Raw genomic sequence first — 20,121 nt, 5'->3', positions numbered from 1 at the left:
TTCCCTTTATCAGGCCCAGAGGAAACAGGACGGAAACAGAGGCCTGGTGGCGCTGTCCTGTGCTGTCCCCCACATTTTGGGGAGCGAACCTCACTAGGGGCTGACCCCTCCCACGTGGCAAGGAAGAGAGCAGCTTCTGGTACAGTATGTGCATTTTTGATCTTACTCGGAGGGTTGCTGTTACAACCAGGGGTGTCTGCAGAAGACGGCATCTCCTGTGAAGAGCTGGCGAGAGCCCCCCATTGGGGTTTCCGCTCCAGATTCGGTGTGTGCTCCAGGCACAGAAATGTCCCTAGAAAAGTCATTGCAAAGTCATAGGGCCTCCTGAGCTGCCAGTTTCAAAGGTGGGGCCTGAGCCATGGCTGGGATGTGAAGGGACTGTGTCGCATTTATCGCTGGAGCGGGCAGGACAGGCCTCTGGCTGGCCCAGAGCCTGGGGAGGTCAGGTGGGCTGCGTTCCTGGAGACCCCGGCGGTCTGTGCTGACCGAGGGGGCTGGCCGCACGCCGGCTGGATGGCCGTGACCCCCACGGAAGGGCTCTTTGACACGGCGGCCTGAGGGAGGGGAGGGCATGGAAGTATGGCAGTCACAGCAGCCCATGGCTGTGGCCCGAAGGCCCATCAGGAGGATCTGCACAGAGGGCTGAGGTCGGGCGGGAGAACTGCTGTTTGCTTCATTTTCTAAATGTAGATGCTACCTTTGCCCACTGATGCTTGAGGTAGCTTTACAAAAATGTGCAGCAGGGAGAAGCCTGTACTGACCGATTCGGAAGGCCCTCCTCCAGGGCTTAGGAGACGAAAGGCAAGACGCAGAGATCTATGTATAACGTGACGCCCTTTTTTTGTAAAACGAATGAGAGACAAAACAGCAAATCAGGGGGCCAAACTAAGTCTGTGTACTTGCATTTGACTATGTGTGGCCGCGGAAAAAGATATGAATGGATACATGCCAGGGGCTTTTTCTGAAGAAGGGGCATTCGGGGGACACAGCCCCACCCACTCAGGCTACCATAGCAGAGTGTGGCCGGAAAAGCCTGGAATATTGTTTTCTGGCCCTTTACAGAAAGTGTTTGCCAAACCCTAGTATGTGCGGTGGTGTTAGTATGGGTTCAGGGGTCCAGGGGTGGGGGAGGCGGGGGGGAGACAGAGGTGAGGTTAACAGAAGGCCAGCGTATGTGATACGGGCTCCATTTATGCACACATTTATCCTGCTGTGCGTGTGCGCGTGTGTGCGTGCCCGGAGCACACACGGAGAGAGAAGCCATGGACTGACGGCCACCAGCATAGAAGCGGCCGGCGGTGAGCCACACGGGCGTCCTCGTGCTCTTCTCCTCACCCTAACACGGTCTGTAGGATTCTGTTTTCCCGGGAACAGCTATTACTTGAGAAGCCAGGTACTCCACTGCAACACGGGCAAGTCAAAAATAACAGGAGCTCAGATACCTCCCGGCTCTTTCTAAGAACGTGGGATTCTGACCGCTTTGAAGATTCAGTGCAAGGGCAATACCACCTTCATGATCCCAATTTCTGAACTCTTTGGGGGCGTTTTCATATTCCTTTTTAATTAAATGTGCAATGCGTAGATCTGGCTTCCTGGGGCCATTTGAAGCATTACAGATAGAGCCAGAGCTCCTCCTTCCCCCGCCCCGGCCTTGCTTTTCCCTCAAGCCACGTCCCTCCGCAGGAAGACAGCCTGGCCCGTGGCCCCTCCCCCACACCGCGCGCAGTGCACGCGTGTGAACCTGTGCACACGTGCGTGTTCGCTTCTGCGCTTAGCGTCTGGCGGATGTGGGGCCCCGGCGGACCTTCCAGCTCTCCTTCCTTCTTGTAACTGCTGTCTCCGGTGACCCCGTGCATGGGGCCACGGTCTGTTTGATGTGTCTTGGCTGACGGGTGTTTCGGGGGTTTCTCTTCACCCTTCATTTTCCTCAGGGGTTAACCGTCGTCGGCCAACGTCCTGCCACACTCATCAGCTGCCACTTACCGAGCTCCTCCGAAGTCCTGGTGTTCAGCCTGAAATACCACGGTCTCGTCAACACCTCCAGGAGGCAGGTGCTCCTGTCCTCTCCATGTCCCAGAGGAGGAAATCAAGGTTCCAGGGAGTGACAGAATTCTCTGGTAGCTGCACAGCTTACCCACAGCAGAGCAGAAGTTCGCATTCAGATAGGTGCCCTCACCCGGTCCGGGATACCGCACACACCTGAGAGCCAAGACGGAGCCTTGCCCAGGCCCTGGGCTGGTGGGGGAGGCAAGTGAGCGAAGGGGGGGCAATGTGGTGTTGGGTGTGCTGCGTATGAAACTGGGGATCCCCCCGCCTCCCGACGGCATTGTGATGAGCTGTGGAAGGCATGTGCAGCCCCTTCCCGGGTGTCTCGGCTGGCGTTCTGTAGCCGGGGGGCGGCTGGGAACGTGGCCTCCCCTGGGGTTAGGGCCACGTGGAGACAGGGGTGCATTTCCAGAATGCTGAGAGCAGGTCTGGGGCCGGAGCTGTGTGTGCTCACTGTCTTCATGGACCCTGACTCAGGACAAGCAGGTGCCCAAGTGCGGGCAGCGCTCCCTGCAGTGTCCAGGTGGCTCCCTGGTGCGCGGCTGTTGGGGCAGGTACCCTGGGCACAGGCAGCACACTTGGTGGGAACACTGGCCTCTGAGGGAACAAGAAAGAGACAGGGGTCCACATCTCCCCCAGGAAGAGAAAACCCAGAGAATTCCAAACTGAGGAAGAGCCAGGAGAGGCTGCTGAGCACAGGGGCACCCTGGGTGTCCGGACCCCCGGACCACACCACCAGATGGGCCCCGGCCACCATCTTCCTAAAATAAAAGCGTTGGAATGGTCCGCCTGAGTGGCTGTAGCGGACCGGCAGAGCCACTGGGGCCCCCCGGGATCCGTTGCTGCTTCTCTGACAGAGTGCCGCCCACAGCAGACAGCGCTGTCTCAGAGTAGTGGGCAGAAACCCAAAATCAAGGTCTCCCCCACCACGAGGCTGTGCCCCCATGCACACAGTCTATGTGCGGAGGTCCTTTTCCTTGCCTCTCCGGAGTTCCTGCGCTTGAGGACGCAGAGTGGCGACCTGGGCCCCCGGCTCCGCATGACCGTCTGTCCCTTGTGTGTGTGTGTGTGTGATGCCAGCTGTTGGCCACAGCGCCTGCCTTGGAGCCAGCCTGACCCTGTCTTCCATTGACTGCACCTGCAAATACCTATTTCCAGATAAAGTCACGTCCACAGACACTAGTGGTTTGGACTTGGACGGACGTGTCACTCTCCCTTGTGTGTGTGTGACTCAGCCCACAACACCAGCTGTATGACCTTGGGCAAGGTATCAGCCCCTCAGTGCTCCCTCCTCCCATGCATCATGGGGACAGACTCCCAGGCCCCACCGGGCCCCACCTGGCTCTATGGAGTGGGAGTCTGCCTTTATTTATTTATTTGTTAAAGGTGTAGTTATTTATTTTAAAGAGAAAGCACACACATGATCAGGAGGAGAGGGAGAGAAATCCTCAAGCAGACCCCCTGCTGAGCAGGACCCCCACATGCGGCTCAACCCAGGACCCTGGGATCGTGACCTGAGCCAAAACCAAGAGTCGGCCGCTCAGCCGACTGAGCCTCCCCAGGCGCCCTGGGACTCTGCCTTTTAACGAGGCTCCCCACATGGTTCCTACTCTCGTCTGGGTGTGAGGAGCACTCGGGGGTCGGCGGGGCTTAGAGGACTAGGTTCGGCGCACACCATGGCAGAAGCTTCTTACGTGTCGGTCATGATTGCTGACCTTTGCTCTTCCTCCGTTTTGGAAACACTGAGAGCCCTTCCGTGTGTCCTGAGAAGCTGCAGTCACCACGCACAGCAGGGCAGAAGCCCATGAAGCCTCAACCCCTGTCCCCTCGGAACTCAGAGCTCAGGGGGAGAAGCAGCCACGTGGAAGCTTTTAAATGCGATCAGACCGATTCGGGCGATGATAGGATTTTGCCAAGGGTTTGGCAGGCCCTGAAGTGCCCAGTGGGGAGCCCAGCACCACGCCCGGCTCCTCTCTGCACCAGCCAGATGTGTGGTTGCCCAGGCAACCGGCCGATGCCCCAGAGACTGGGCACAGGTTGCTGTGCCCGAGTTCCTGCTGTCTCCTTGGAAGCAGTAGTGACTGCGGGGAGACTGCCTCCGGCGGGCACGTAGGGGGCCAAGTGCCCAGGCTCTTTCCCCTCTCCCGAGGGCCTGGCTTTCCTGGCAGATGGCAGCTGGGTGCCCAGCTGCAGTCAGTCGGGAGCTGCCATGGGACAGTCTCACCTCTGCGGTTAAGGGACTTGTCATGCGTCCCGGAGCAGGTGTGACCTCCATCGAGGCAGAGGAAGCTCCCAGGTGTGCCCATCCGAGTGGCTAAGTGGTCGGGCGCTGGGGATCCGCAGCTGCACCGGCTCCCAGTCCCAGCTCTGGCTCTTCCTTGCCACGTGACTTGGCCGCTCCCAGCCTTGGTTTTTCTCCTCTGTAAAATGGGCCTCATTAGACCACACACTTTGTTGAGTCGTTAGGAAATTCAAAAAATTAGTTCATTGTATAGGTGCTTCACACAGTGCCTGGCCTGTGGAGAGTGCCTCGGACGCCATAACCATTATGGTCATGTGTCACTTAGCGTTTGTGTCGTTAGGCAAGGTGGTTGTTCCTGGAACATGGTAACCACTGAGTAAGTGGTGGTCAGTATTACTGTGTTTTGTAGCTTTGTGAGCCTGAGTTGAGCTGTGCTTTACCTGCCAGCCAAAGGTGGGGGTGGGGGGTGGACCAGGGCTAGGCTGTGTCTCCTTTTGTGTCCTCTCTCTTACTCCCAGTGGCCCCTTGGAACCAATGTCCAGAGCAGGCGTCCCTACCTCCTCTTGAAAATCCTGAGTCCCTGGAGGGTAATCACTGATGAATCCATCTGTCAGTTAATTACCCCAGCAGGTAACAGCCCAGTAATTGTATTTGCGAAATTAGCATCTCTTTGCACGTTCGTGGGGGGGGGGGGGGCTGGGAGGTTATCTGGTGTCTCAGGTTGAGGGTCAATACCTTAGCGCCAAGCAGGCATTGTGGGGATGACACAGGCCAGGCTTGTATCTGAAAGCAAGGTGATGGTCTTTGATGCTGGAAGGATTTAAGGTGGAGTATCCGGTCCCTCTGGAGGCCTAAAGAGAAGGCCGGCAGCCCAAGCGTTGGGGCCCCAGAAACACACTGCTTGGAAGGGATGGCAAGGACGGCGCGGCCTCAGAGCGAGTTGCGAAGGAATGAGGAGGCCCCGTCTAGGAATGAGAGGGGCTGGACATGTTGCCTGACCTGTCAGTCTTCTTGGATGCGAGCGGACAGTTGGGGACACCACCCTGTAGACCTGGGAGGGAAAGCTGGAGGAGCAGGCCAGGTGGCAGGGTGCTACCGACATCCCCAAAGTGCTGGCTGACTGTGGGGAGAGACAGTGAATGTGTTGCTGGTCCTCTGAGGACATTGGTGATGGAGGCTCCGGACCTTAGGACAGCATTGCCTCATGGAACTTTCTGCCGTGATGAGAATGGTCTTTCTCTGCACCGTCCACCGTAGTGGCCACAGGCCACTTGTGGCTGTCAAGCAGCCACAGGGTGGCCAGTGGGACTGCATCACTGAATTTTTCATTGCATTTCACTTTAATTCAGTTAAATGTTAGTAGCCACATGGGGCTAGGGGCTTTGGGCCTAGGCAGCCCAGCTTTGAGCTGTCTACTGGAAGGAAGTTCTGACAGCCTGTCTGGTTCCTCCCTGGGTCATTTTTCTCGGCAGCTCCAAGGAGCTCCCGGGCCGCCCCCCCTTTAACGACAGGTGGTGGGGAGCATGCGTGCTTGTGGGAGCCTGAGCCTCCGAGGCTGCGCCGACCAGCAGAGCAGCCCCATCACCGGGAGCCGTGCTTCCAGCACGTTCCGAGTCACACCCCCACCCCCCCACCGTGAGGGGCACACTCCCGGGGACAGCTTGTCTCCCGTGGAGGAGCCCAGAGGCTCCGCGCTCCCAGGCTAGAGAACCCCGGACGTCTGCGGTTGTCTCTGCCGTGGGAGCAGTTGCCGGAGAGATGGCGGATGTTGCCCAGGTAACGTCCCCTCCCTGACGAGCAGAGAGTGAGGATGGCAGTGGAGTGACTGGTCTGCTGCACGCGCTGGAGGCGGGAGGCTCTGCCCGCCGGCTCTGTTGTTTCGGGAGCTGACGGGGCTTAGTCACAGAAGCCGGGAGTCCCAAGTTCCCTCTGCTCGGGACCACTCACTCCTAGGACTTGGTAGGTGACAGGACTGAGAGCTGCTGGTCAGCCAGCAGTGGGGCTCAGCGCTTTATAGACGGCATCTCGTGGAAGAGCCCAGAAGCCTTGCACAGTCGTCAGTCTGACCCCACATTGCAGTGGAGGCCACCAGAGCACAAGCGATAGACCGTGAGTTCCACGAGCACTTGGGGCCTGTCTGCTTTGCTGTCGTGGGGACCCTCAGTGCTGAACACAGTGCTTGGCACGTTGAGTAGGGGATGGACAGACGGACGGGTGGGTGGGTGGATGCCGGCACGCACGGGTGGAGGGTTGAAGCAGAGCTTAGATTTGAACTGCAGTCGCCTATTGCAAACCTGCGTTTTGACCACTGAGTGGGACGGTCTCTGCTTTTGTCCGATGTCCTCCTCTGCCTGCCTGGGTTGGGATTTTTGTCTTAAACGTTATAATTGAAGTATGATTTGCACACCTTAAAAACCACCAATTGTAAGTGTACAAGTCAGTGACTTTAGTAAATTCATGGAGTGTTACAGCCATTATCGCAATCGTGTTTCAGAACGGTTCCATCATCCCGAAAGAGGCCCTGGTGTCCGCCTGCTGTTTCATCCCTGCTGCCGCCGCGCCTCCAGCCCCAGGCAGGGACTGTTCCGCTTTCTGTCTTTATAAATTTGCCTTTTCTAGACATCTCTCATGAAAGGAACCCTACAAGATGTGTTTTGCCCCTGGCTTGCTTGACTTAGCATCACACTTTAAGGTTCATCCATATCGTAGCACGTGTGAGTAGATGCGTCCTTTTTACTGCAAATACCAGTCCGCTGTGTGGACAGACCCGTTTTGCTTACCTGTTCACCGGCTGGTGGACGTGGGGGCTGGTTCCAGTTTGAGGCTCTTAGGAACAAGGTCACGGACGTTCGTGTCTCGCCCCTGGGTAGAGTCCGTGTTTTATTTCTCTTGGGCATATTTCTAAGAAAAGGACTGCTGGATCGTGTGATAAGTGTATGCTTCGTGCTTGAAGTAACGATCAGACTGCTCTCGGGTGGCGCCGTGCTCCCGTGCAAGGCCGTCGGCAGGGCGCACAGGTCCCAGACCTCTAGGTCCTCACCGACACTCGGGGTCATTGGTTACGGTCCGCCTGGTGGGTGTGAAGTGGTGTGAAGTGGTGTCTGCTCCTGGTCTGAACCGTTGTCTCCCTGGCCGCTTGCCATGTTGGGTAGCGCTCTCTGCATACTCACTCCTGGACTGGCTTTGCTTTGGTTCTCTAAAAGGACCAGATAGCAAATATTTGGAGCTTTGCAGGCCACAATGGATTTCTCTCCCATGTTCTTTTTCTTTTATAAAGATTTATTTATTTATTTATTTATTTATTTATTTGACAGAGGGAGATGTAGCGAGAGAGGCAACACAAGCAGGGGGAGTGGGAGAGGGAGAAGCAGGCTTCCTGCAGAGCAGGGAGCCCGATGCAGGGCTTGATCCTGGGACCCTGGGATCATGACCCGAGCTGAAGGCAAACACCTAACGACTGAACCACCCAGGTGCCCCTCTTTGGGGTTTTCTGCTTCACAACCCCTAAGAACATTCTTGGCTTCCTTGCACGAAGTGAAGCAAGGGTCTGGGCTTGGCATCCTCCCGCACTTTGCCAACCCCTGCTTTAAGCCCCTCATGGCCCTGCTGAAAGAATCCAGTGGCCTATGGAGTCCACGCTGAACATGGCAAGAGGTCACCCATCCCACCCGGTGAAGGGGCCCACTGACAGGACGATCCTGCAAAACCAAGGGCCAGGCTCCCGAGGCGTCCGCATCCTAGCCCCGTGGTGATTCAACACCAGATGAGCTCATCAGAGTTCTTGGGATGAAACCTGCTAATCTGTCACCCAAGGCAGTCCTGCGCAGGCCTCCCTCTGCCCTGTTGGCTGCCCTGTCCCAGACCTTAGAGCCTCTCGTGGGAGCCAGCAGCCTCTCCTCCCTGCCCCCACCATGATCACCATGGCCGGTCCACCTGCTGCTCCTACTAGAGCTTCCCGAAGCGCCTCCACCGCGGGTGCCTGACCTCCAGCTCTCTGAGTCTGTGGACTCGTCCCAGCCCTCACCGCGTGCCACCCGGGCCCCCTCCATCACCGTGCCTCTCGACAGGTCTACCCTTCCTCCCCGCTGTCTGCACCAGCCCCGACAGATGTGATAGAGAGACACCTCTGGAATGAACCAGAGCCAGTCTAACTCCTGAATTGTCCCTTTGTAGCTGTGAGACCTTGGTCAAGTCAGGTTACCTCTCTGGCCGTGAGAGTCCTATGCGTAAATGGGACACAAGAGGCTGGTAGTAGACGTTACAGACGGGCCCTCAGCCACTCGGCTCACTGGGACCACATGGCATTGCCTGGGGCCATGTTCTTTTCCAGCTACGGGAGTGCTTTGTCCTGGACACAGGGCAGTGGAAGTATGGCCGTGTACAGGGAGTTGGTGGGTAAATGCTGCAGCTTCCTCACTCCCTGGGGGTGGCGGGGGGTGGGATTCACGGTCTCCTCGAGTCCCCCATGGGATTCACAGCCGGCTCCATGGTGGCCCAGTCATAATGCTTGGTGGGGCCCCGTTAATGGTCCCCGTCCCCTCTCCTGCCCCGTCACTAACTGCCTTCTCTTCTCCTCCTCCACCCTGCACTGATGTGTCCTACATAGCCTCACAAATGAAGAAACCGTTTACACATGGGTTTTTGTCTTAGGGTCTATTCTGGGGACTCTTAGCCTGTAGCAGGTCCCCAGCTCCGGGGTTACCTTAAGGATGGAACAAGATGATGCTCAGAAGTGCTCAGCGGGGTGCCTGGTGCATAGTTTGTGCTCATTGTGCGTTGGCCCTTGGCACAGCCCTGGGACCTTCTGGTTTTGAATATACCCACTGGTCCTGGGGAGGTCTGTTAAGCAGGGGCTTGGGTGCTCGCAAGAGAGCTGTTGTTCTTCCCCTGTAAGGAGGGGTGCGTAGGTGAGCGCTGAGACTGATGCCGCCCTCTGGGTCCTTTTGCCTGGACCTTGCTGCCTCAGAGTCTCGGGGATGTCTGAGCCCAGAGAGCTTAGGACCACAGCACTCACGCCCCTCCCCACTGTGTGAGGGCGTGCGCCCCACCCCACGACGCGCTGACTGTATTTGGCAAAGTTTCAGTTCGGGTTGGGTGGAACATGTTCACCAAAGATTAATGACAGCTATTTCTAGGTTGTGGGATTTTTGAGGTCTTTTTTCACTCACCCTCTCCTTTGTGCTTTCCAGCGTGGTTCAGATTTCTTACAACGAGCAGGCATCATTTTCACAAAAAGAATGAAGTCATTATTCCTTCAAAGGTAAACAACTTGCAGCTGATCAGTAGATAGGGCTTTCACGGCCCAGACCGTATGCCACTCTGGAATCTACTGTGGGGAGACATGGGTGCGAATCATGTGGTTTTCTTTGGGGCTTAATACACGGCCCATTTCTGTGGCTGTTCCGCAGTCATTTAACGATAAAGCAATTCTCTGGGTATGGAACAAAACCACCGTGCCAGGACTCAAAGGAGGATGCATCTTCTGGGAACGGTCGGCTTCGCCTTGGGAAGTGTCCCCATGGTGTTAGACTTCGGGCAGTCTGTTGGCACAGGCTGGGCAGCGTGGAGGGGGCCGTGCTCCTGGCTGTGGGGACAGGACTGGGGTTGCTCACCGGCCTCCCCGGCCCAGGGCGGCCTCAGGGAAGTGGGTGTGTCTTGTGGTGAAATTCATGGGGCTCAACACATCCTCATCGTCATGATCGCCCCCACTGACCATGTAGTCCCTGTTCATGGAACACCCTCTCTTGACAAAGCTTGGTGTGTGTGTCTCCCAGGCCTGAGAGGATCTAAAATGGCGGGCAAGTCAATGTTTCTGGCGCTTCCGCTCCCCTGCCTGAAGAGAATGGTGCTGTCTCCACTTCCCCCACTTGTCTCCTCCGCCCTGCTACCCCTCCGAAGGGGACTTGTCTCGTTCCCATTCTTGATGAGGGATGGTGGCTGTCAGAGCACAGCCAGACTGAGAGGGAGCATGAAGGGGCTGTCCTGGGTGTGGGCAGGCTAGCCAGCAGGTGAAAGGCGGAGGAGCTACACTGATTTCCATAAGAAAGATCAGGACTTGGGGCATGTGGGTGATTCATTCGGTTAAGTGTCTGCTTTCGGCTCAGAACATGATCCCCAGGCCCTGGGATTGAGCCCCATGTTGCGTTGGGCTCCCTGCTCCGTGGGGAGCCTGCTTTCCCCTCTGCACACCCCCCCACCCACCCCAACTGGTGCTCACTCTCTTAAATAAATAAAAATTTTAAAAGATCTGGGTTGGTGAGGGGAAACAGACTTCAGTGTGAGTCAGCTACTGTGTGACAGTGGTAGTGATGGGGCCTGGTTAGCGAGCGAGAGAGTGGAAACTCGTAGAGTTTGGGAATGAACAGGAGGTGGACAGTGGGGTCCTGCTTGCATGGCTGCGGGGGTCCGCCTCATCATTGTAAAGTCTCTCCAAAGAGACGGGTTAAGAATCTGGCTTCCTTCTTTGTTGCCAGGGTCTCTGTTCGGCCTCTGCCTTCTAATGTGGCTCTGTACGGAGAGTGGCTACAGGGCTCCAGCATTTGTGAAGGTCCCACCCTGAAAGAGGCTGCCTGGTTTATAGAGGAGGAAACTGAGGCTCAGAAGGAGATAGGCTTCACAGCAAGAACCGGGCCTGACTCCAGAGTCTCTCTTGTGTTCCGCTGTGAGGCCTCACCCAGCAATTAACTAAGGTTGACAAGGACGGTCCCCCCCAGATAATTCCTCAAACACCCTGGGTTCCAAGACCACTTTGTGACTCCGAACTCAGAAACTCGGTGGTCCCGGAGACCCCGGCAGCCTCAGCGGCTGGCGGGGGACCCTGACCTCCTCCCTCTCCACTCCCTCAGTGAGACTCTGGCTCAAAGATTGCGACTTGTCACCCCAGCTGGCTGCTGGCACGGTGACACTAAACTTGGGTTTTCCCTGGGGAGCAGAGCATTTAATGAAGGAGTTCAGCCGGTGGGAGTCTCCCAAGCCAGCCAGGGCAGCCATGGGGCAGGCAGCTGGAGGGCCGGGAGGGAGCTTGGCTGGGACCTCCGCCTTCCGAGGGCTGCTGTTTCCATGATGTCAGAGAGGCGGAACTCTGCCTCACAGCGCAGGAGCCCACAGCCCTCGCCCCAGTGCTTTCCAGCCCTGGACGCGGCCCCGAACAAAGGTGAGAGCGCTGTCTTACTCGCCGGGCAGAAACCGGGACCGCCTTCGCGCTTCCTGGGGCCTCGGGGCTTGTCACCACTTGGCCAGAGTTGAATTCCTGGCCCCAAGCCTGCCTGTCCTTTTTCTTAACTGGATTCCGCTCTCCAGGGGAGCCTCATAGGACGGGGATGAGAAAAGCCTCCAACTCAAGGAAGCTCTTCTGTGGACCCTTGAAGGCACCTGCTCTGACTGTGTCAGTGCTTAGGGAGTACGTTTGGCAGCTGTGATCTGAGAGAAACCTCTTCGTTCTTTTTTGAAGTTGTTGGGAGCAGTGTGAAGGTTTCTCGGCTAGCGTCCGGAGGCCTGGTTCTTTGTAGGCACAGCCTGTGACTCTGGGCAGGACGATTCCTTTCTTTGGGAGTCCGTTCTTCACGGGGAGGGAGTGGTCCACAGCGGCCGTTCTTCGGGGCTTACAGGTCCTGATGCGTCTGTTTCTTGATCGTCTGGCGTCTTCCGCCATCAGCGTGTCAATAACATGTTCGTGTCTCCTCTCTCCCGACCAGAAAAAGATTTACAAATACAAGAAAGTCCTGAGTAACCCAAGCCGTTGGGAAGTTGTGTTGAAGGAGATCCGAACTCTGGTGGACATGGCCCTCACGTCCCCCCTACAGGATGACTCCATCAACCAAGCCCCGCTGGAAATCGTCTCGAAACTGCTCTCAGAGGTAAGACATTCCTCCTTCTGGGTTTTGCGTGCGTGTACACACACACACACACACACACACACACCCAAGTTCTTTTCCTTTCCCTCTGCTGAGCACAGTGCCGTACCCGGCGGCAGAACTGGACCCACGTGGGTGCTGTCTCCCCATTGCCCAAGGAGCTGAGCGGTGCCCCCCGCAGCCTGAGAGAGCCCAGGAGGAGTCTTGTCCCCAGTGCTGCAGCTGAGCCGCCCCGGGGGCGAGGCAGGGGCGAAGGGGCTGTTGCTGCCGCCCTGCCATGCCCCACTACCCTGTGTGCGGGGACGGGTCATGGACCTGAGGCTGGGCTTGTGGTCATGATGGTAGCAGTGAATTTCAGAATTTCCCAGCGCCTCCCCAAGCTGGAGAACAGCTGTGACACCCCCAGACCTCCAGACTGCGCTTCCTCCCTGCCCCTTGGCATTGGGGCCCGCCATCCCTGCCCGTCTCTGTCCTCCCACTGCCCTGGCCTGCATGGGCTCCAGGGGCCCAGGCCGCGACGGCTTCTGCCCGCAGCACCCCGACCACCCGCACAGCCGCGGCGAATCCATCAGCGGCTCGCAGCTGACTGGGCTGTGCTTTGCCGAGCAGCTCCACACTAGGGCCTGGGCTGCGCTGGACGCTGTGCTGGGCTTGGGGATGAAGATGAGCCCCTGTCCTCCTGGAGCCCATGTGCCCGCAGGGAGACCGGCAGGAGCAAGGGGGCTCGATCCATGTCAGTCCCGCTGCTTGTGAGGAGGTGACGGCTGCTGGGAAGCGCGCTCTTGACTCTGTCTCAGCCACCTTCTCCGCGCTTCCCAAACACTAAGGCTTGCCTCGTTTGTTTGCCTGCCTGGCCCCCGGAGACCGTGGTGTTGATGACTCCTGATTTAAACTCCGCATGGCCAGCAGAGTGATGCTTCTGTCCCCCTCCCCTGGGACGGGCCCCTGCTCTCCTGGCACGCCCAGGTCCTGGGGTAGCTAGCTGCTAGATGCCCCCTCAGAGTCTGCACCAGCTCCTTGCCACCTAAAACCAGCCCTTCCTCCGGGGACCCAGGCTGATTGCTGTCACTCAGTCCTAGAAACTGCCCAGGCCTTCCATGTCTGCTGCATAGAGGGTCCCTTGCCCTAGAGGAAGTGGGGCAAGAAGTAGAAGGTGGGTGGTAAAGACAGCTACGGGGAGCAGAGGCCATGCCCTCAGGTGTGAGACCGCTTCATTTCACAGCAGAGCAAAGACTCGGGCTTTGAAATGAATCACAGTCAAGGTCTAGAATTTGAGACCAGGCCAGATGCTGTATACCCAATATTCTATCCTGGCTTCCCAGCCCAAGGCCAGGCTGGGGGCTCACCATCAGTGATACCAGCTGTGTGCCAGCAGGTATCATGGGCCGTGCACACAACGTCTCGGGTAGTACACCTGCCTTAGAGAGCTGGGCCTGCTGTCTGCATTATACAGACGAGGAAACTGAGGCCCCGAGACACTGAGCAACATGCTGAGCAGGCGGTGGGACTGGAAATTTCACCTTAGGGCTCCCTCGCTCTCACTGCAGGGCCAGCCGTCCACCCCTTCTGCCCACTAGTCCCCACCCCACCGCCACACCATCATTAGATCAGGCTCACTGTCAGGATGACGGGGAAGGTGGCAGGTGGACACAGTTGCCAACCACTGGCAGCATTTATTTTCATCTTACATGTTTCATAGACCATGTGCCCCCGGGCCTTTGCACCATTTCTCAGGTCAAAGTTTTAAAAATCATTGGATCCACAAGCACTAGTGTGGAAAGATAAAAGCATTTAAAGGAAAAAGAAAAAAGGAAGCAGCTTGCATCTGCTGTGTGCCTACTGTGTGTCAGGCAATGAGTCAGCATCACTCACGGTGACACGCAAGCGCTGCTATTTGCGAAGGGACAGAGCTGGGACTGCAGCCCAGGCAGCAACCCCTCGAGGAGGGCTTAGCGCCTCTCTGAGTGACACACATGCTCTGTGACCACTGCTTTGGCATTTAGAGCTGATCTCCAGGTACCCTGCGAGGTGAGTCCGAACGTGTACAGATGGGTAGACAGAGGCTTGGAGCAGCTGTCACTTGCCCAGGGGTCTGTTGCATCAGTGGTGGGCCGGGATCCACACCCAGGTCTGCCTTTAGGAAAGCTCACGCTGTTTTGCACAGATGTGGCATAAATTGGTAGTGACTTTCTAGCCCGGGGTTGGGGGGGTGCCCAGCTGTGTGGGACTTGGTGGTTGAGAACAGGTGTTGTAGAAGCACAAGGGCCTGGTTCTTCAGGCACTAACTGGCCTTGGACAGTTTACTAGGTCTCTCGGCACTGTTCTCATCTGCGAGGTGCAGTGAAGACGAGCACCCCTTTCCCAGTGCTCTCATACAGACAAGGCGCCTGGCCCTGTGCCTGATACACAGGGAGCACTTGATAAATGATCACATTCTTGTTGTCATGGGAGATGGCTGTGATTTTGACCTTAAGCACTCTCAGCTGCAGGGTCTAGGGTGATGGGTGGAAAAACAAACAAATCCCTCTCCTTGCCCTTTCCTGTTGAGGCTGTAGGGGCTAGATGATTTGTCTGTTCTTTTTACTCAGGTTGTTCCTGGGGTCCCCTTCAAGGAGGCTCCAGGGGTCCCCAAACCATCCGGAAAGTGGGCAGGATCCGGAGGAAGGAGTAAGAGATGGGGAGGAGGGACTCTTGGTTCCGAGGAAGGACTGTCCGTCCGCTGGCCAAGCACAGCTGCCTCCCTGGCCTCCCGGGCCTTTGTGGAGTGGCCACTCAGTTTCGGGTTCCCACGTCCTCTGTGATGCCCTGGCTGTTAGTGAGCTCTACCCACCAGGGCGGAAAATGGCCTTGGTGGAGAGAAGTGTCCCTGCAGAATGGCACAGGCTGCCGCCCGCGATGGGGACAGAGGACTTGGCATCTGTGCTTGCCACAGGCTCTTCGTGGGAAGGGCACAGGTGCGGCGAGGACCCGGAGGGCCCTGCAGAGCTGCCCGCCGCAGCCTGAGAAATAGAAGCACCCCTTGCTTGGGCCGAGCACCGGGGTCAGTGGTTGGAGATGCAGGTTTTGGCATCAGGACGGAGGGGGTCAAACCCCTACTCCACCCTCTCTTCCCTGTGCGCCGGGCACGCAGCTGGACCTCATGAGGCTCAGGTAGCTCACCTGGCGATGGGAAGGTAGGAGAAGCGCTGTGGGGAGGAAGCGGGTGCTCCCGGCTTGAGGCATAGCGAGCTTGTCATCGTTCGTAAGGCAAGACCAAAGCTTCCATCAGGAAAATCACGGACGTTTAATCATCAGCCACAAACGGGCTCCTTAAGCACTACCAACGTCCAGAAAAAGAAAAAGCCTTGGGAATCTAAGAAACATCCTTCTCCCTTCCACATGCTCCTGGATTCAAGCGCTGAGGGCCAGGCTGTCTCCATGGGAGCCTGGGGACAGGAGGAGCACAGACACTGGCCCGGGTTCTGTGGCCATCCTCCCGCCTCGGGCGGCCAGACAGAGCCGTGTTCACAGCCCCCTGGCCCCGCTCTGGCTTCGGTGGGTTGTAAACTCGTTAGATATCCTGACGCTCCTGAAGCCCGATGGCAGGTGGCAAACAGGGTCGGGCTCTTCCGGGAACCCAGGAACTGACCAGCTGGCCAGGTGACTGTCCGGTGAGGGGACAGATGTGACTCTGTCAGGAGATCGGAATGGAGACCAGGGAGAGCCCGTGCCCACTGAGACACCCAGACAAAGCAGAGCACAGCACGAAACTAGCAGAGAAGACGATAGTGACCGTTTCTGGGTTTTCCCATGATTTCTCGTTTCTCATGTGTTCTTGCCTTTCCTCAGCCATGTCTTCACAGGAGAGTGGTAATAGGTACCCACTGGGTGAGGAAATTCCAGATTGAGGAGGAAAAAAAGCCCGAAAAATGAAACAAATTTAATCCATTCAACTTACTATTATTTCTGCAAGCTAATTGCTAGAATTTGAATTTAGCTAAAACATGTTGGGCTCACAGAACACCATTCTTCCGTGGGAACCCAGTCAGGATGAGAATCACTGAAATCCTCTATGTGCTGTGCCTGAAAGACAGCCTGGCACGCAGTCAGGATTCTAAAGTCTGTATCTTTCCGTGTTTTCCGTGAACCCTGTGACCGGCAGGGAGCATGGGGTTAAGCCCCATCTGAATGGAGGAGCCCCATTTATGGAAGGAAAAACTGAGTCTCACCAATGAGGAGGGACTGGTCCAAGGTCACATAACTCCCAAGGGGTGAAACTGGGACTCGAATCCCAGTGTCGTCACACACACCCCCCCGCCCCGCCTACTGACACCCCCCCCCCCCCAAGTCATACTTTTCTTCCTTCCTGGCCGAGCCTTGGGGGTTTTCTGATCTGCTTGATTAGGAAAAGGCAACACCTGCACTCTGAGAAGCTGGGAGCATTTTAAACTGTTTGGACCTTCGAGATGCAAACATCCGTTTGATTAATATTGTGGTTTTGTGTTTTGTTTTGTTTTGTCTTGTCTTCCTCGGTACTCTCCACTCAATCCCTTAGAACACAAACTTGACTACCCAGGAGCATGAGAACATCATTGTGGTAAGTCTCTTGAGATTCCTCGCCCTCTGTCCCTCTCCCGGTGCCACGGTCCCTGCCCCGGTCTGAGTGACTTCTCGAAGCGCCGGTGCGCCCACCAGCATGGCGACCGAGCCCGGTCTGTCCTGTCGAGCCGGACCGTCTGCCTTCTGCCTTTGCGCATTTCAGGGCCCCAATTGACGGGGGAGGGGAGAGAAGATGATCTGTCTTTGAGGTTTGCAGCGAATGTGCCTTCATTGCATCCTCCTTCCTGAGTGCTGTGGGGGGAGTTGAAGGCAGGAGATGGCACAGAGCATAGGATTTATTTATTCGGAGGCAAAACCCTATTAGCCGAGAGGTCAGCATTCTCCTTCTGGCCCCAGGACATGCCTCCTGATTAATCCACCTATAGAACCTGGATTTAATTCTCTCTGATACACAAAGTGAGGTCCTATTTTCTGGGACTTGACTATGGTGAAAGCATCTTGGGAGTCAGATAGCTTCCTGGGGGATTTAAGCTCTGAAATGTGAAAGACAGGCCCCGCTCCCACGGAGTTTATCTTCTGTTGTAGGAAGATAAATGGTATCACTGTAAAAACAGAGGCATGTGGTGTAGAGAGGAGAGTGATCAGCTTGCCTGGGAAAGAAGGCATGGTGCTTCCTGGAGGCAGTGATGTCTGAACTGGGTTTTGAAGGATCAATAGGGGTTTGCCAGATGGCAAAACAGAGTAAAGGCATTCCAGAGAGAAGAAACAAAATAGGCATAGAGATGTAAAACAACGTGGGATATCTTGGAAGCTTCAGCATCGCTAGAGTATAAAGTTCAAGGATGTGGGAAGTAGGGAGGCAGAGCTGGAGATGGAAGTGAGAAGCAAAGCCTTATGTGCCCAGAAGGGACATTCACCTGCCCCAGAGGTCCTCTGGCTACAGCCTTTGAAACAAGGGCAAGATGCCAGGATCTGTTCCCCTCTGAGCTGAATGAAGGTTTCTTGGGCCCACGCACTTGGCCCTGGCAAGCCCAGCCTGGAGGATCACCCTTCTCACCCCAGCTGGGTCTGGTGGGTACAAAAGGAGGTGTTGTCATGGGGAGCAAAGGCAGCAGCTTCCATGGAGCCCCACTTCCAGTGTCTGGCACGTACTAGAGGCTCCCTGGGAATTTGCTAAAAACACGGAAGGTTTTCTCCCCCTTGCTGCACCCTGACCACACTGTGCCCTCTGTCGCCAGAACAGGGGGATTGTCAACCTGCGTGCCCCCACTCCCCGCCACCACCTTTCCCTGGTACACTATTAGTTAATAAATTCATGTAGCAAGCGCTTGTTGACTTGAGGACAGGTATGTGCCAAACACTAGTCTCTGTTGCACAGACCTAGGGCTGCTACTGGGAGGTTCACTGTGTGCTAGAAGAACGGGGCAGGTCGGCAGCTAATCAGGAAAGAACACGGTCAGGGCTTGAGACTTGTTTGGAGTGTTAGGGGAGCACAGAGGGCAGATTCCCAGCATCCTCTGCCAGTGAGGGTTCTGGGAAGAGGGCTTCCAGGTGGAGGTGAGCAAACTGGATCTTAAAGGAGGGGTAGGAGTGCTCTAGGGCAAGGCAGTCCAGGGAGAAGGCCCAGCCTGGGAAAGGCAGAGCAGTGGGACTGGCTGGTGGAGAAGCAGTCGGGGACATGGGTGCCAGAAAGGAGTTAGCATCTTCCTCTCCCTTCTGGCGCTACCTGTGGGTCCCCCCCCCCCCCGCCCCCCGTGCTCTTCAGCCCTGGAAGAAGGGTAAGGGCTTTGGACCAGGGATGAGCCTGGGAAAGGAATTTTGGTCTGAGCAATCCAGGCTGCTTTCTTCCAGCGAATTCTGTGGGGCTGACCCCTTCACTGGGGTGGGCTGAGCTTGCGCACTCAGCAGACATGCCTGAGAACAGAGAATTTGAGGTCTCAGAATCTGAGGTCTGCCTCTCAGCCCTGCTCCGTACAACCTCCTCCCCGTCAGTGCTCTGGGTTACCAGTGCCCTTGTCATCACTGGGAAGCCTCCTCTCTGCCCAGAGATGACATGATCCGATTTGACTTCCAGCAGTTAGTCTTCTCCCAGCGGGGCGTTGTATGTTTTTAACGTGCTTATTTTTTCAGAAACACTTTCACAAGTAACTTGAGTTGGTTGGATTCGGTCCGTCTGGGGTCGGGCATCTGTCTGTGCCATAGGTGGTTGTTGGCTGGTAACAGCCAGCACGTCCCTGGCCCCCAGTGCTCAGACCGCAGCCGCCATTCGTATGCTGGGGAAGAGGGTGGCCTTCACCCTGAAGTTCAATGTGAGCTCACGTTTGGAGCTGGTGCAGACCTGGGGCCCACCCCACACGAGCTGGGACCTTGGGCAACTGATGGGAGAGCTTTAGTTTTATTGTATTGAAAATACCTTTAAGATGTTCTTTAAAAATGCTTTTGCAAGTATTCTATGAAAATAATTTCATTAGAATAAAGACAGAAAGGAAAGGATTTCACCCCATCCCAGTGTCCTCTTCAGAGAAAGGCCCTGGCGGTTTTCGGGCGGTGACAACCCCACGTGGGTGAGCTTGTGTTTCTATTTTCTGTTTTCAGCATTAACGATGCGAGCCTAGATGGGCTGTTGTATGTTGATTTTTTCATGTACCGTGTCTTGGGGGGATAATTTCAAGTCTCTCCATGCCTCTCTGCCCCTCGGTTTCCAGCCTCACTACCTGGGCATTTGGGGGTGAATCATTCCTTCTGGAGGGCCTGTCCTGGCCACGGTAGAACGTTGAGCACCATCTCTGCCTCAGCCCACCGAGTGCCAATAGCCCTTCCCCATCGTGATGATCAAAAATATGTCTCCAGGGGAGGGTGGGAAAAAATATATATATATGTCTCCAGACATGCCAGCAGCCCCTGGAAGCAAGGTCAACCCTGGCTGGGGACTGCTGGCCCTCCACATACTTTCTACTGGCTCTAGAATATTTTTATCTAACCAGATGGCCATTCAGCTAACTTCTGGTTAGCTGTTAGTTAACTTTTTAGTCATTTTCAACTAACTTGGCATATGAAGACCCACTCTCCTCATCTATGAAATGTGTGTGACAACGGTGCCTTTCTTACAGGGCTCCCGGGAGGGCTCAGTGAGCCAGCGCTTTAGACATTCTCCACGGGGGACTGGGCTTATAGAAAGAGCCCACAGAAATATAAGCTCCTTTTATTAGTCATACCTTTAAAATGATCATAACTGTTCGACCAGGGCAGGCCTTGTAACCTCCCTGACCCTCTGTCTCTTCTACTGTACAAATGGGAGTAACTCCCGCTTGACCTCACTGAGTTGTCCTGAGGCCCCAGTGAGCTAATCCTGTGGAAGGACAGAGCCCCCGCCCCACGCCCACTCTGGGCACTTCAGTCCTTCCCACTCCTTAATTCTGTGACTCATTCTCGAGGACGAGG

The 20,121-nt window shown here is 56.1% G+C and overlaps 1 protein-coding gene across 1 annotated transcript in view; it reads left to right on the top strand.

Annotated features, from left to right (window-relative positions):
- The window catches only part of CMIP (c-Maf inducing protein), a 224,224-nt gene that overhangs the window by 160,289 nt on the left and 43,814 nt on the right, over positions 1-20,121 (top strand). Inside the window, exons 4-5 of the mRNA XM_082712026.1 lie at positions 11,983-12,144; positions 16,676-16,717. Coding sequence (XP_082568152.1) covers positions 11,983-12,144; positions 16,676-16,717 — 204 coding nt within the window. The remainder of the gene's footprint in view (positions 1-11,982; positions 12,145-16,675; positions 16,718-20,121) is intronic.

The sequence above is a fragment of the Mustela nivalis genome (assembly GCF_964662115.1).
Source record: "Mustela nivalis genome assembly, chromosome: 18".
Lineage (NCBI taxonomy): Eukaryota > Metazoa > Chordata > Mammalia > Carnivora > Mustelidae > Mustela > Mustela nivalis.
This window is presented reverse-complemented; position numbering and strand designations above follow the sequence as displayed.